The 16,627-nt window shown below is 43.1% G+C and overlaps 2 protein-coding genes across 2 annotated transcripts; both read right to left on the bottom strand.

Annotated features, from left to right (window-relative positions):
* Positions 1 to 1,510: 1,510 nt before the first annotated feature.
* Positions 1,511 to 4,568, bottom strand: LOC143478282 (uncharacterized). The gene is made up of 2 exons (XM_076977246.1): positions 2,677 to 4,568; positions 1,511 to 2,587 (listed from the first exon to the last, which is right to left on the bottom strand). Exons 1-2 carry the CDS (start codon positions 4,028 to 4,030, stop codon positions 2,517 to 2,519), a joined length of 1,425 nt encoding a protein of 474 aa, XP_076833361.1. The 5' UTR covers positions 4,031 to 4,568; the 3' UTR covers positions 1,511 to 2,516.
* Positions 4,569 to 6,235: 1,667 nt separating this feature from the next.
* On the bottom strand, positions 6,236 to 15,661 carry gucy2f (guanylate cyclase 2F, retinal). Its single transcript, XM_076977319.1, is given in 20 exon segments — positions 6,236 to 6,354; positions 7,246 to 7,331; positions 7,471 to 7,565; positions 7,955 to 8,053; positions 8,330 to 8,504; positions 8,753 to 8,945; positions 9,074 to 9,237; positions 9,336 to 9,484; positions 9,850 to 9,999; positions 10,133 to 10,289; positions 10,365 to 10,541; positions 10,637 to 10,717; positions 10,788 to 10,922; positions 11,086 to 11,182; positions 11,279 to 11,363; positions 11,560 to 11,914; positions 12,210 to 12,511; positions 13,117 to 13,749; positions 13,752 to 13,774; positions 15,585 to 15,661. Coding segments are annotated over 20 exon segments (3,318 nt in total). The 3' UTR covers positions 6,236 to 6,269.
* Positions 15,662 to 16,627: the final 966 nt, after the last annotated feature.

The following is a 16,627-nucleotide window of genomic DNA, read 5'->3' as shown; positions in this document are numbered from 1 at the left end:
ATAGATCTTCTACTACTTTAAACAAGCCTTATAAATGGCGTATTATTTTCCTGCGTATCTGCACGTTAATGTTTAATCAACTTAGAATTCTCACTTACACTTGGACACTCACCAGAGAACCTATTTTGTAATTCAAAATTTATCACCGCTCTTCAGTTTCATGGGAGTCAACTTTAGTTTAGTGATCTTTTGTGATCAACTTTAGCCAGTGATCTGAAACTGACCACTATACCTTGTGTCATAGAAAGTTGCTGTCAATACATGGAAACAGATGGCCTACAGTCTTATACAGTATATAAAATACACATAATAGTTGTGTGTAATAAAGTGGACATTGGGGTATATACAAAACATATTTGCAAAAAATATAATGTACCTCCAAAAAAGAAATTTGGTACCGTGCCATTAAAAAAAAGAAAAAAAGAATGAGCATTAAAGACGGAAAAAACAACCCAGAATAATGTGTGTTGTAATGGTGACCTCCATAAGAGTCTCTGGAGATACAACACCAGGAAGGGTCTGTGTTGTCACTACATGCTAGTCGCCCCAGTCTTGATGATCAGTGCAGATGAAATTCCAGGGCTGGAATGCACGTCCAAACAATAGGGGTGCTGTTCCTGTTCCCGGGGGTGGGGGGTGGGGGGTGTCCGCTTTACAGCCATCTGCTCCAGCAGGAAAACCCTTCGCCTTCGCCTCAGGGACGCGCTGATAATCCAGCACACGGAATACATGAAATGAAGAAAAAAAGGTCCATCGCTTGTTTCTGTGTATCGTAAATTAAACCGGAAGCTGGATTTAACCGTCTTAATGGTGAGCAAAGATTAAAAATATTACATTGCAGTAGTAAAAACAAAAACACATATATAATTAGGAGGGCAAAAAACCAAGAAGAAAAAATGATTTTGTAGTATATGTGGAAGACGTGAAAACTGATTAAACATCTTGAAATGTGCTAGAATGGTGGCACTTAACTGGTTAATGGCATCACTAAATAGTAAGAGAGTAGTTCCACCTAGTGGTCTTCTGCGGTATTTACAACCAAAAAAAGCACCGAGTTTAACAGCATTTTGCCATTTTGACATTTAAAAAGATTTTCCTCTCAGACATTCCCTCAATACTGCTCTAAAAAGGGTTTTTGTTGTTGTTGTTGATGATGCTGTTATAGATGTGAAAAACAAAATTGTGTCTTTAAAATATTGAGTTTGTAACATGACTGTTCTGCTACTAGAAATAAATCTGTTTCTTGTCCATATATTTGTGCAGTATCATGTTACTCTTTTATCATTAATAATTCTGACTTTTATGCATGTTCGATAGAAAATTTTAAAAACTGAATTTTATTTCTGAATTGATCATTTTCTAACCAATTTTATAGTGTTTGTCTAATAAGTAGTATAAGGCCATTCCAAGGCAAATTACTTCACCATAGGCTGCAAGATTCAACTGTAGCCTACTGAATAATGATATAGTGATGTCAAACATTAAAAACTGTTATTCATTAATTGCCAGATTTACATTTACATTTACATTTACATTTATGGCATTTAGCAGACGCTCTTATCCAGAGCGACTTACAAAAGTGCTATGTAGTTGCTTGGAATCTCCAAGGTAGAATAGATAGTCCTGAACACAAGGTACTCTAAGCTGGAAAAACCACTAGACGAAAGTCAAATGATACCTAACAATTATACCTGAATATACACATCCCCTGAGGAAAAAGACAGTAAACAATTCCTATAACCCAATTATGCACAATACCTGAGGAAAGAGACGATAAAGTACAATAGACAAAGCATAATTATGCAAAGTGCACTTGAAAGAGGTGGGTCTTCAGTCGGCGTCTGAAGACAGCAAGTGACTCCGATGTTCGGACACACAAGGGAAGTTCATTCCACCACCTTGGAGCCAGGACAGAGAAAAGTCTGGATGCTTGTCTCCCATGTGTCCTGGATGATGGAGGGTCGAGACGAGACATACTTGAGGCGCGGAGGGCTCTAGGTATGCATCTGGGTTTTACCATGGCCATCAAGTAAGGAGGAGCTGGACCATTCTTTGCTTTGTAGGCCAGCACCAGGGTTTTATATTTGATGCGGGCAGCTACCGGAAGCCAGTGGAGGGAGGACAGCAAGGGAGTGACATGGCTGAACTTGGGAAGGTTGAAGACCAACCGAGCTGCAGCGTTCTGGATCAGTTGCAGGGGTTTGATGGCATGCATAGGAAGACCAGCCAGTAGGGAGTTGCAGTAGTCCAGTCTTGAGATAACAAGGGACTGGACAAGGACCTGAGTGGCCTCCCTAGAGAGAAATGGCCGAATCCTCCGAATGTTGTGAAGGGCGAATCTGCATGATCGTGTTGTGTTAGCAACGTGGGCCGTGAAGGAGAGCTGATTGTCGACAACTACACCAAGGCTACGTGCTTCCATGGATGGAGTGATCACGGTGTTCTCGAATGAGATAGAAAGATCACGATGAGGACTGGCTCTTGCAGGGATGTACAGCATCTCTGTCTTGCTTGGGTTAAGCTTTAGGTGGTGAGCTGCCATCCAAGAGGCAATGTCTTTCAGACATGCAGAGATTCGAGCTGAAACCTGTGTGTCAGAAGGTGGGAAGGAAAAGAAGAGCTGGGTGTCATCTGCATAACAGTGATAAGAGAAGCCATGTGCAGATATTGACTCACCCAGAGAGCGGGTATAAAGGGAAAAAAGAAGTGGACCCAGCACTGAGCCTTGTGGAACACCGGTGGAGAGTTTGCATGGCGTGGATGTTGATCCTCCCCATGTTACTTGGTAGGAACGACCCTCCAGGTAGGATGCAAACCATGTCCATGCATTGCCAGTGATACCAAGGCCTGAGAGGATGGACAGGAGGATCTCATGATTGACTGTGTCAAAGGCAGCCGAAAGGTCAAGCAGAATCAGAACTGATGATAGTCCATTTGCTCTAGCCGCATGGAGTTTCTCAGTTACTGCAATGAGTGCAGTTTCCGTAGAATGTGCCGGCTTGAAGCCAGATTGGTTGGGGTCCTGAAGCTGGTTCTGTGAGAGAAAAGAGGATAGCTGGTTGTGTACAGCCCGTTCAAGGATCTTAGAAAGGAATGAGAGGAGAGATACCGGTCTGTAGTTGCTGATGTTGGTGGCATCAAGGTTGGGTTTCTTTAGGATTGGCACCACCCTAGCTGCCTTGAATGATGATGGCACAATTCCTGAAGATAAGGAGTTGTTGATGATGGTCGAGATGAAAGGGAGGAGTTCGTGGGAGATTGTCTGGAGGAGTGTGGATGGGATGGGGTCCAGAGGGCATGTGGTGGGACTGCTGGATGTCAGCAGCTGAAGCACCATCTCAGCTGAGAGAGGAGAGAAGGAGGTTAGAGAAAAGGGAGGAGTAGGAGGGGACACAGTGGGCACAGGGACTAGGGAAAAGGTGCTGCGAATCGTATTGACCTTCTCTTCAAAGAAGGTGACAAAATCATCTGCAGTAAGAGAAGTGGGAGTTGGAGGGGGGGAGGGTTTGAGGAGAGAAGAGAAGATTTTGAACATCTTGCGTGGATCTGATGTAGATGCCTCCAGCTTCTCTCTGTAGAATGATGTCTTGGCAGCAGTTAGTTCCATGGAGAATAGGGACAGGAGAGACTGATACAAGCGAAGATCAGCAGTAAGCTTCGATTTCCTCCATCGCCTCTCAACCATCCTCAGTTCTCGTCGGTTGTTACGTAGGGTGTCCGAGAGCCAAGGAGCAGGTGGGGAGGATCTTGTGGGTTTGGAAGAGAGGGGACATAAGAGGTCAATAGATGAAGAGAGGGAGGACAATAAAGTGTCAGTGGCGGTGTCTGTGGAGAGACAAGAGAAAGAGTCATGGGACGGGAGGGCTGTGGTGATAGTAGAGGCAAGTACTGATGGAGAGATGGAATGAAGGTTACGACGGATGGTGGTAGTGCCTGTAGCAGTAAGGGTGTGACGGTGGGGAGGAAGAGATAAGGAGAAAGATACAAGGTGATGATCTGAACAGTGGAGAGGAGTTACTGCAATGTCCATCACTGCAGGTGGTCTAGTGAAGACCAGGTCTAAGACATTGCCTGCTCTGTGTGTTGGAGAAGACTGGGTGAGGTTGAGGTTGAATGATGACAGCAAAGGAAGAACGCCAGATGATTGTAGTTTATCTGTTGGGAGGTTGAAGTCACCAAGCAGAAGAAGAGGAGTTTCATCATTAGGGAGGACGCTCAGAAGTGTGTCTAATTCCTCAGTGAAGTTACCTAGGGTGCAGGGTGGACGATAAACAACAATGATGTGAAGTGTGGTTGGGAAGCGTACAGTGACAGCATGATACTCAAATGTTGAGATGGTAATTTGTGGGAAAGTGCAAGGAGTAAAGCGCCAGCAACTGGACAGAAGCAATCCAGTGCCACCTCCCCTTCCAGTCTGTCTTGGAGAGTGCGAGAAGGAAAATGCAGATGACAGGGCAGCAGGAGTAGCAGAGTTCTCTGGGGTGATCCATGTCTCTGTTAGGGCCAAGAAGTCAAGGGACTGATGAGCTGCAATGGCTGTGATGAAGTCTGCTTTCTGGACTGCAGACTGGCAGTTCCAGAGCCCCCCAGTCGCAATGATCGGGGTGTTTGTTGAGAGTGGAGGGTAGATGAGGTTACTGGTAGTGCGTTTTCTGTAGTGATGTTTGTATTGACGGCGACTATAGGGAGTAAGAACAGGGATGGAAAAACACATGATGAATAAATGAATGAAGGTAGTATATGATGTGTGTCAAGGTGTGATACTTAACCAAAAATGAAGATGGGCTTCAGTTGATTGAAGAGTAGAGGATGTCTCTAACCGCTACAGACGCTGTCTGTAGCGGACTGCCACTTATTTAAGCAGCAGTCAATATGTGGTCCCGCCTCCTCAGTTATTCACACTTCCTAACCCGAAACTAAGACAGCTGATTAGGACAGATTTTTGTTTTTGATAACCATGAAGGTCTTTAAAACTAAGCCTGCATTCACTATACAGGTTGTATTTAACTGTAAATTTATTTAATAGGAGTAACCATTTAATTTAGCTCAGTAATACAGAAGTTACATGTCTATTGTCTGTATTTTACATTGTACTGTACATATATGTGTGTGCATCTGAAGAAGAGTTCAGAGATTCACAGCAGGGATGTGGAGATAAACACACAAGTACGAAGAGAAACACGATGTTCTGGACAGACATCATTCATCAACCTTGATTTTTATGTGTATAAATCTATTGATTTGGCCTTATGAAGCCTGTGATTGTATTTTTTTCTTTTCTTTTTCTTTGATGGCACATTATTAAAAGACTGATGTCTAGTCACTAATATAAGTCAATCGTACTTCACATGGCTTTATATATATTTAATAAGACTTATTTGGCCAAGCATCTAAAATAGCTTCATATCACATATTAATATAAATGTTGTGCTGCATTACAGGATCGGAAGGAAAACATACACACTCACAAAAAAAAACAGAATTCATTACATCTCAGAATACCAGCATCTTTCTCTCATTTTTTTCAGTTTGTCTAGGACATTACTTATCCTGTTAACATTTCTTATCCTGATACTATTACAAATCTTGTTGATATTACTTGTCCTAGACAAACTGCATTTGTTTTACAATAGTTTAACAAATAAATCTGTTTTTGCCATTTAATTATTTTTTTGGCAATGAAAAAATAAAAATATAAATTTTGTTTACTGCAGCATTACTTTAGAAAAATATCCAGCAAATTTTAACAATTTTGTCATGTACATCAATACAGTATTACATTTGATCTCTGTAACAGATGGCCAGCAGGATGTGACCAATCAGATCGTCTGTTCATCTTATTTTGGTTTGAGACAAAAACAAACAAAAAAAATGCATGAATGAACAAACAGAAAGTTCTTCAAAGTGAACCCGTGGTGATTGTGGACCAGACCTACGTGCCGAGCAAAGATCCATTTGGTGGCTGGAAACCCTTGTGACGGATGAGCGTGTGCTGTAGTGAACAGGAACACACAACCTTTCACTTTCACACCTGGTGTGCACAACTCTCGTTCCATTAACACACTGCAATTTCTGCTGCGCTGGCCAAGTCCAGATTACGCAGACAACAGTCAATCCTATTAAAGAAGTCTCTGTAAGCAGCAGTGATCAGAAAGGGAAACACACTCCCACACACACACACACTCTCACACATGCAGTACACCCCGTGTCCTCAGGGTGGCGCTCATGCTAACGTCCATCCGCTGCTGTCTCTCCGTTCTTCTGTCCATTCAGACCTTGGGCCTGTCCACCTGCCTGTTAGCCTTCCGGAAAATCTGCTTGATCTCACCTGTCACCATTTCCTGCCAGTTCTCCCTGAAATAGAAACGTCGGAAAAACAGAAACGTGAAGAACGACGTGGTAGCTTTAGGACACGTCTCGTTTGGCTTGCAAGGCGCACCAATTGTATTATACATGCACTGCAACCAAAAAACACAAGCAAACAACAACTAATACGGGAAACAAGTCACGAGCAGTGATAAAACACAAACACCTGAGCCAGGCAAACGAACATATAACTACAACAGCCATTTTGATGCAAACAACATCACCTCACAAGACAAACCAAAAGATCCCAAGCACATCACGGCACAGCACTGCAAGCAAGGCAGTACCTCAGTGCAGGGCAGTACCTCAATACGAGACAGTACCTCAATACGAGGCAGTACCTCGATACGAGACAGTGCCTCATTGTAAGGCAGTACCTCAGTGCAGGGCAGTACCTCAATATGAGGTAGTACCTCGATATCAGACAGTACCTCGATACGAGACAGTGCCTCATTGTAAGGCAGTACCTCGGTGCAGGGCAGTACCTCGATATGAGGTAGTACCTCGATATGAGACAGTACCTTGATACGAGACAGTGCCTCATTGTAAGGCAGTATCTCAATACAACGTAGCACCTCAGTGCAAGACACAATCACAGCGCAAGGCACAACCTCAATGCAAGGCACAACCTCAATGCAAGGCAATACCACCTCCTTGCTTTTCACTCAAGGATTTCAAGCCTTTTTCTCAGCTTTCTTTCTCTTGTAAGCAGCGATCTCTTCAGGAGTCAAGCCGTGGTTGTCCCTAATTATACACAAATTATACAATAGAAACCCACATGCATTTAAGTTCCAGATGAAATTATTCAGGCTATACATACTGGCTTCTCTGTTGCATTTGTGGCAGCGTTTGTGTAAGGGGAATAAATAATTGCCTTACCCTGGTTTAATTTCAGGAGGATGTGGCAGTGGCTTTGTAAAGTTTGTTTTCCCAACAAGCCAGTATGTTTCTTCGATGCCTTTCCCCTAAAACACCCATCAAATACAGTTTACACATACATATGTAGGAAAGTGTGCTCAGGCTAGTTCCAACGCACACCCTTTACCATCTTGCCATTGTAAGACACAATAGCAATCATAAAAAAATAATTCAGAACATCTGTACCTTCAACTCCGTCTTTCCTCTGACTTCTATCTTGTATCCCTCGTTCAAAGAGCGGAGAATATTCACAGTGCTAATGTTCACATGAATTCTATAAGCTGCAAGAAAATACATCACACATTCACAATTAAAGCCTTTTAAAGCAGGTGGATCCCACCATCGTGCTTAGTTTGCATACAGAAGCAAAGTGTATTTGAATAGTATTTGAAAAGTGTATTTAATAGAATAGAATAGAATAGAATAGAATAGAATAGAATAGATCAGACATGCCCAAGTACGGTCCTGGTGATATACTGCTCTGCAGAATTTAGCTCCAACCCTAATGTGACATACCTGAACCATTAATCTAACATACCTGATCAAGTTTTTCAGTGGCTTCTTAACATTAGTGTCAGGTGTGCTAGATTAGGGTGGGAACTAAACTCTGCAGGCCGGTAGTTCTCCACGTCTGGACTTGGGCACCCCTGCATCAGATGCTGTGACTCACGCAGCCCTGTAGACTCCATACGAGAGGCAGTGTTGACTGTGTCACCAAAAAGGCAGTATCTCGGCATAGTTAGGCCAACTACTCCTGCCACACATGACCCTGCACAGATGTGGCACTTGTTTGGTGAGAATTGCCTGGAATTCACCTGGAAAGGTGCTGAGTTCTGACTTTTAAATGCGACCCTACTGCAACTTTCATCTACTGTCTGCTGAATCTCTTTGATGCTACTTGCAGTTCTTGAAAAATGAATAACAAAATAAACAACAGGGCGGCTTCACAACTGTGGCCGTGCGAGTCAGCGAAGACCGTGTGTCGTAATGTCAGCACCTGTAGGGTGTCGTGATCCTAGGGTGTCCTCACACAGGACGGGCTTACCCGAGTGAATGCCTATTCGTATCCGGACTGGAACGTCCGGCATGTGGCGCATTTGGAAGCTCCCCACGGAGCTGAGGATGTCGAGGGACATGTTGGCCACCTCCGCCGCGTGCTTGTTCCCGTTACGCTTCGGGAGACCCGACGCCACCATGTAGGCGTCACCGATGGTCTCCACCTGTCATGGAAAAGGGCAGAACGGCAAAAGACGTCACAGCAGGCCACGAGATTCGGCTACGCCAGATAGTGACATAGCCGAGACAAAACACCCGCCATTTCCGAGACAAAATTCCGTCGTTCCTTAATTAATAAACGTTTTAAGTTGGCTTCTTTCTCACTTCTTCAGGTCAGCGGCTTGAGCCAGCGGATTAGTAGTTATGGAAACGGACTAATCCACCCTGTGTTGGGAGGGATAGCAGGGCTTACCTTGTACACGTCGTGGTTGCTCAGCACAGCGTCGAACAGCGTGTAGAGGTCGTTGAGCAGGTCCACCACTTCGATTGGATCGCTGAGCGAGGAGATGGTGGTGAAGCCCACGATGTCACTGAAGTAGATGGTGACCTGGTCAAAGTACTCCGGTTCCACGGACGCACCTGTTTTCAGGGCCTCGGCCACAGATCTGCAGGCCAATCAAAAGCACGATTCAATAAACTGTCGAACAACATATCTGACCAATATTTCCTCACTGTAACATATTTTTGGCACAACGCCGGATGCTAATGTGTGATCCCTTTCAGAAGAGCTTACGGAGGCAACATCTCAGCCAGGAGCTTCTCTGTCCTCTGCTTCTCCACCTCCAGCTCCTCCGTGCGCTCCCTGATCAGGTCCTCCAGGTTGGAGGAGTACTGTTCCAGCATGCGCAGCATGGAGTCGATGATGTTGGTCTTCTTCCCCTTGTTTATCAGCTTGAACTGTGAGACACGATATGATTGTGTAAATGGCTCACTAGCTGCACTGACTATGTGCATGGATTTATTTGTCTTTTATACGAATGGCACTAGTAATCAACCTGGTCGAATATTTCGTTGAAGCTGGGCCTCCGGTCGGGGTGCTCACTCCAACATTGTTTCATTAGCTGGATACACTCCAGTGGTGCCTGGTCTGGAGCTACTGTGGGCCTGCACATGGGAGGAGGTTTCTTCACTTTCCTGATAATCTCTGCAAGATGATACAGCACTCAGTGAGAAACATATTTGGGATTTTGGGAATTTGGGAAATTCTACACACTCATTCTATGTCAATTTGACTGAGAGTGCAAATAATTTCTATAATGTGAAGAGCAGATCTAATTTGATCCTTTGCTGTTGGTATTTTGTACCAACTGAATTTCGATGAATGTCATTGTAAAGATCATTGGACCAAAACATCAGCTGATTTCTATTATATTGAAGAAAATAATATTTACATTAAACCATACCAAATGAATATAAAAGCTAGAATATATTTAAATATATATATTAAAAGGAAGATCTGGAACATCTTGTAGAGTTCCTGTACATGTTCAAGACCTCATCATGACTGACCTTCAGGAGCCAGTCCCAGCATGCAGTACGGAGCTCCACGGACCACCACCTCTTGGAGTATGATGGCAAAGCCGTAGACGTCACCTTTATATGTTCCCTTTCGTGAGTTCTCAAGGTCTCTGAGAAGCTCAGGAGCTGTCCAAAACAAATCTGACAAACAAATTTATTCCTGAATATGGCTACCAATGAAATATATATGATTATGTGACTACCACTGGTGACATATTTGGGCACTAAGAGAACTTAATTTGAAAGACACCGTCTACATCGACCTGGTTTATACCTTCAGGCGGTACCTCCTCTTTTGAAGCTTTCTGAGTTTCAAGAAGCTCATTGAAGCCATATTCTGTGATTTTGAGGACAAATCGCCCATCCACTACACAGTTTCGAGACTTTAGTCGTCCATGAGGAAACTCTCGATGGTGAAGGTATTTCATCCCCTAATTTGGGGAAATGAAATCATTTTCATCACTGAAGACCAATTCAGTGTTATAAAACTATGCATTTTGACACACCTTGATGAGGTCCAGGAGCAGAGAAGACTTAAACATCCAATCCAGTTTTACATCATCATTGCGCAGAAGATCATGCAGACTTCCTCTTGAGCAGTGCTCAGTTACCACTGCAAACATGTTGCAGTCCGAGAAGAACCCCAGAAAAGGGTTAACGTTCTCATTCCGAAGATCCTTCATCTGAGGAAGGAGAAAAGACCCTCAAAAATGTGGTTCACTATTCTGGGTTATTGGGGTTAATAGGATTTCAAAGGGTCATTTTTGAAGGGTCATACCTTTTGGAATATTTTGGTGGTGCTCTGCTTCACCTCCTTGAATTGGCCCTCCTTGAACTTCTTAAGCCATACCCAGTCGCCCTAGGGGGACAGAATCACATTTGCAAAGCTTCTGGGAAGAAGGGAGACTTCACTGTGAACTGCTCCCCACCTCGTAGACGGCCACGTTGGACGTCTCGTGCGTCGCAACGCCCAGACTGGCCACAGAGTGCGAGCGGTCAGCCGACTTTGTGCTCTTCTCGTCAATGACACTTTTGGACTCGCTCAAGTCGTCCAACGTGATTTTCTAATATCACACAGCAACACAACGAACCAGTGACCATTTTGATTAAGATTTGTACTGTAAACGTAATCAAGCAAAACTTGAAATTGAATTGTAGAAAAAGCACAAAGGACATAAAGGACCCTTAAAGCTTTTCTTTTTTTTTTTGGCTCCAGTGCATATATACCCGTTTGCTTAACTGCGGGTTGATAAAGGTCAGGTCTTCTATAGTGAGCAGGATCCGATTTGGCCCTTTCACAAGCTGGATCTGCTGAATGCGCCTCCTGAGAACACAATCACCAGTCCCAGTCATTGGTGATGATGATTCCATATGTTTTACATGCCTAGTGTGATTCAACAGTGTTAGATTGAGCAGTTACCTTATAAAAAGTGTCAAACCAATGGCACCTCCAGTCAAGGTGAAGACAATTGCAAACACTATGATGACATAAATTATTTCCACACCTAGAATATTGAAATTAACTTTAGACAACAAAAAACATTTTTTTATTTTTTTGTTTTATTTTCTATTTTTGTTTTCTCAAATGCAGCAGTGAGCTCTGTCGCTGATTTCCTAGTTAAAGTCATGCCATTAACTATCTGTGGTTGCATCTTCTCTGTGGTAGAATTGATAAGGGAGAAACAGCATGTCTTTGAATACCTCCAGTGCAGACAGTGTTGGGATCGAACCAGCAGCTGGGGTCTGCAGACGGAGGGAAACCACCTGGATAGTGTATGGATTGGCCCGCAAACCGCACCATGCCAGAGGCCAGATCCACCATGTAGCAGAGGTACAGAGAATTCCCCCAGCCATCTGTGTCCAGAACCACATAGTTGGTCTGCAGGACCCCCTGCGTGTCTATCTGTATGTCCTGGTTGAAGCCAGTAAACGTTATGTTCCGGGTGAAGAAGGCCAGGTTAGTTCCAGAGAGCATCTGACCAGCTCCCCTGACATTGTTTATGGCTTTGGCAATGAGGTAAAGACCATTGTAGATTGTACCAAACAGTGGAGAAACCTGAAATTCAGTAGTGAGGAACTGGCATGAGGAAATACAGGAATTAAAATGTAGCAGAACAGTCTTAAGTGCAAAAGCTTCGTTTTAGTCAATAATGTTTTACAGGGTCAGGAAACTGGTGTGTTCAGTTATGCAGTTAGAAATTATTTGAATCACCAGAGTGTCTATTGTTTTAAAGAATGATTATGAGTCATATACCTTGTGTTTTGTAAGGATCTGCTGTTTTGCACCTGCTGACAATGTACTTTTACAGGGGGCGCTATCTCACCCTCGCCAACTTCTGCCGTTCGCTCACCTGTTGCGGATCGTACGACACAATCACCTCTCCTTGTTCTTTCGCTTTATTGAACGCCTGGTTGAAAGACATCGGCTCCGACGAGACTGTGATGGTGAGGACGGCGTCGTACGCTTGGCGTAACTTAGTGTTATTCAGCATCGAAAAGTAAGCAGTGTCAGTATAGGGGAGGCTGTACAGGAGAGTATCGTACGGTATAAAGACGTATCGCCCGTTGGTTAGCCCCATGTCGTAGGCCTTCAGCAGGAAACTCGTTTGCTGGTCTCCACCAATCAGCAACGAATGCATGCACATAATAATAACTAGGAAGCAGGAAAAAAAACATTACTGCCAAAGACTGACCATAGGAACGTCTAAAAACACTGCTCTATACTACAGATATGAACTTTTTTCTGAGAAAGTTTGAACAAGCATCAGTGTTCAGGAAGTCAAATTTTTTCCCTAACTGTTTCATTACAAATAAGGTCATGAAATAGCATCTGTTAACTATTACAGACTCTAATGTTATGCATTTATATAGAATTGTTTCTGAACTTCTTGTGTGGACTACATAGCAAACATTGACAGGTGCGATATTCAGGCTGCCTTGCACTGCATCTGTAAGTTTACAATAAATTAGGCGTGCACCAGTTGCTTAAAACATTAACATTACCATTAACAACTGTCAGAAGATGATTTTGTATGCCTCTTTTGAGAGTTATCTAGAGCAAAATGACAAACGGCTCAGACTGCCCTGGACATTTCTCAAGAATGCTAATTGAGGTAATTGTAATTCTAATTTTTATTACTTAATTTATTTAAATAGCTTATTTACTTAATTTAGCAAAACACTATATCTACACGTGACTGAGTATTATGGATTCAACCAAAATAATAAAACAAACAAAAGCAGACCTAAGCTGTTTACCTTTGATTTCCCCTGCGCCCTTGATGGTCTTTAGTGTATTCTCTATCTCTGTATCGTTATTCCCAGAGGATGCAACGATACCGACGCGAAGCCCTTGGTCCCTGAGAGAGCTGGCCACTTTGCCCGCAGTATCGACCCATATGTCCTCGTTCGAAGACACCACGGCAATGTTGGCCCACCTAAAATGCCTCAGAACGGCGAAGAGCACCCGCGCGGGCGACGGCAAAGTCCGGACGAAGGTCGGGTAGGTCCGAGGGCGGTCCAGCTCATAGTTGACGCAAGCCCACGAGAAAAGCGCGTTATCCCAGCTCTTGGACAGCAGGGCCGCCGCGGTGCAGTACCCGGGGTTGGCGGGGCCCACGAAAGCCTTGGCCACTTGTTCGTAGTCTACAAATGACGTCAGAGCCTTTGACGTCTCACATGGCTCTTGAAGCACCACAAAGTCCATTTTTCCGCCCAGGTCTAAACTTAAGTCGTTGTTTATCCTAGAAATGGCCAGAGTCGATGCGACGGCGGGTAAAGCTTTGGAGTAGACGGGGTCACAGTTCCAAGGCCCGATGACTCCAACTTTAAAACTTAGGCATTGCACACAGCACGGGAACGTCAGAACTCCGAAGATTATCCAGAATGTGTGTAAAATGGCAGCGTGGAATTGCTTCTGAGGGTAAGAGAAGGTGGACATCCCCCAGCACGCGCAGCTGGGTAGCGCGTCCTCGAGTTGTAGAGGGATATGCATCGTGCATTGTCTTCTTTAAAAATCCGTCACGATGCATGGATTTAACACGATTGCGGGTTAAAAGGCGTCTGAAAACATAACAGTTAGGCAGTTGTATGGTGTTTAGTTCATTTGTTTTAAACACTTTGTAAAACGTTGTAAACGTTTACAATTTCTCGAATTGAAATAAACTTTAAACGTTTCTTATTTCAATTTGGAAGGTTTCTTATCTAAATGAGAGGCAGTATGAAGACGTACATGCCATATAATATAAAAGAATAGGACTTACCATTATACACCAACTGACTTAAAATCCATATCTTCCAGTACGACTTAAACTTGTATCAACAGGTCGCAGATTCAGAGGTCCCGAGTTGCGGAATCATCTCTGAAGTTTATATTTGTTTACTACCTTTTCACAGCGGTATGTTTATCACATAGTGGTAATAAAATCTGCACCTTATCTCTGTACTTGACTGTGGAAACACTAGTCAATGCAAAGGCGCGACGTAGCGACAACTCCGTTGAGGAACAACTTCAGCACCCTGGAGAGCTACTTAGCGGCTGCCGTTAGTCACGCACCATTCACAACTTCTCAGTTCGGACCAAAACAATCAGTAACATTTTACATCTCTGTTCCTGATTGACAGTGTCATTGTTGACCCACGCTCCATATTCTATAAAAGCTTAAGTGCTACCTGAATCGTTTGTCATATATCCTTTATCCTCAACGCGTATACGAACATTTCTTGTAATTACAGTTTTAAAGAATTTGCAGCTGAAGGTGATTTTATTTCATGACTATTCACTCAAAGTCTTTTCAAAGTGACCCTTAGCTGACGGGTAACAACGAGCCCCAAACATAATCCATACTTGCAAAGGAATAATGTAAGAGGATTGTAGATGAAGCCTACATACGCTTCACGGGTTTCTTATCCATTGAGAGGCCAGTGTTCATTCATTTAATTTGTGTTATGAAGGTGTAATATTTAGAACCTAAAGATTTTATATATAAAAATCACATAATCCTTATCACATTTGAACGAGATAAGTGCCGAACCGGACCTGCACCTTAAATTCAAGTCTACGTATTCCAAGTGACGAAAGTATTACTTTGAGGAAATTACAAAATATAAACCCACTTATTAAATAAGTTTTAACTATAACTTAACGGTAACCAATTTAATAATCACTAGCAATGTACTAATGTACTAATGATCGTTTGTGTTCTTCAACAAACGAACAAAATCATCTTTTGTTTTCGAGTTCATGCAGTAAATAACCCAGAAAATCATAGTTCTGACTACCGATAACACCGTGGCAACAGGACGAGAACACTTGAGCTGTAATTGGGTCTGCGTCATGGTGATAGCCCCCAACAGTTCAATTGAATTAGCGCAAACGTTTGTTGGGAGTAATTAAGGTTAACAAGGGGCCCCCTCTGGAACATTCCCTGGAGGTCCAGCGCGTTTGCGTGCGTCAGTTAAACGCCAGAGACTAGTCCCCAAGCTCATTTAGACGGTAGAAGACGAGTAGACCGCTATTAGTTGCTTGGATGTTTGTGGAAGTTTAGTTTGGGGGTGAGTCGAGTTTGAGAAATGCTAACGGGTTTTTACATTGTTTATATGTGTTGGAAAGGCTGTCTTGCACAGTGCGGTGGGTGGGGTTGCGTGAGAGAGAAAGTATAGAATGGAGGCAATGAAAGTAATCTCTTGAGTTGACCCATATCCAATAAGCCTCTTAAACCTCACACCTTGACGATTCTGACCCTGGAACAGAAATAGGAGCCCAGAACAGCGCACTCAGCACCCGTGAGCCAAAGTACACCATCAGTCCACCACAACTGCATGTGGAGTTTGTAGTTTACATATAAAAACAAAAACCCAAATTGTTGTTTGTTTGCTTGTGCAAATGCTAAACTTGTTTACATATGTATTTTGTATTATATGTTGAATTCAAACTTAAATTACAACATCAAATATAAATCAAGAGTAATATTACAACCAACTTCATGGATAGCAACATTGATACTTTTGTATGTCTACTTCACTACGCTATTAACAGCAGCGAGCCTGTCATTTTCCCATATCGCTATCTAGTGGTCACAGTGTTTTCTAGGCTTTCCAAGTGCGGAGATATATGGGTTTAAATGAAAGCCTTTTGCCGAAAATAAATGTCAGTTGCTAAAAATAGCATTCAAATGATTTTAATAATATAAAACAACACCATAGAAACAGACTTGGACTAGTTGAACTTACATTCCAGAAAGGTTCAAGGCCCTGTCCCCTCAATGAATATTCATAGTGGTGTTAGTAGCGTCTTAATAATTCATTGGTGGCTACTGAACGCTTATATATATATAGGTGGCTTCATAGTGCAAGAGGCGGTTCTGACAGTGCAGAGTATTTAATAGTCAAATGTGTGCAAATGTTACTTAAGCGTTACTTAACATTGCATGATGTCCAAAGTTTGCATTTTGATTTCCTGAACTTTGCATTTGAGTTTAACCAGAAAGAAATAAAAATAACTACACTCACTGGCCACTTTATTAGGTCCACCTTGCTAGGACAGGGTTGGATCGCCTTTGTCTTCAGAATTGCTTTAATTCTAGGTGGTATAGATTCAACAAGGTGCTGGGAACATTCCTGGAAACATTCCTGGTTCTTATTGATGTGATCAGCATCCCGCAGTTGCCATGACATCCCAGCATCACGCAGTTGCCTTGACATCACAGCATCATGCAAGTGCTGCAGATATGCTCAGGGACACGGTGCATTGTCCTTTTGGAAGTAGCCA

This window comes from Brachyhypopomus gauderio, chromosome 16 (genome assembly GCF_052324685.1).
Source record: "Brachyhypopomus gauderio isolate BG-103 chromosome 16, BGAUD_0.2, whole genome shotgun sequence".
Classification (NCBI taxonomy): domain Eukaryota; kingdom Metazoa; phylum Chordata; class Actinopteri; order Gymnotiformes; family Hypopomidae; genus Brachyhypopomus; species Brachyhypopomus gauderio.
Note: the sequence above shows the minus strand (reverse complement) of the source record. Positions and strands in the feature narration are given on the sequence as shown.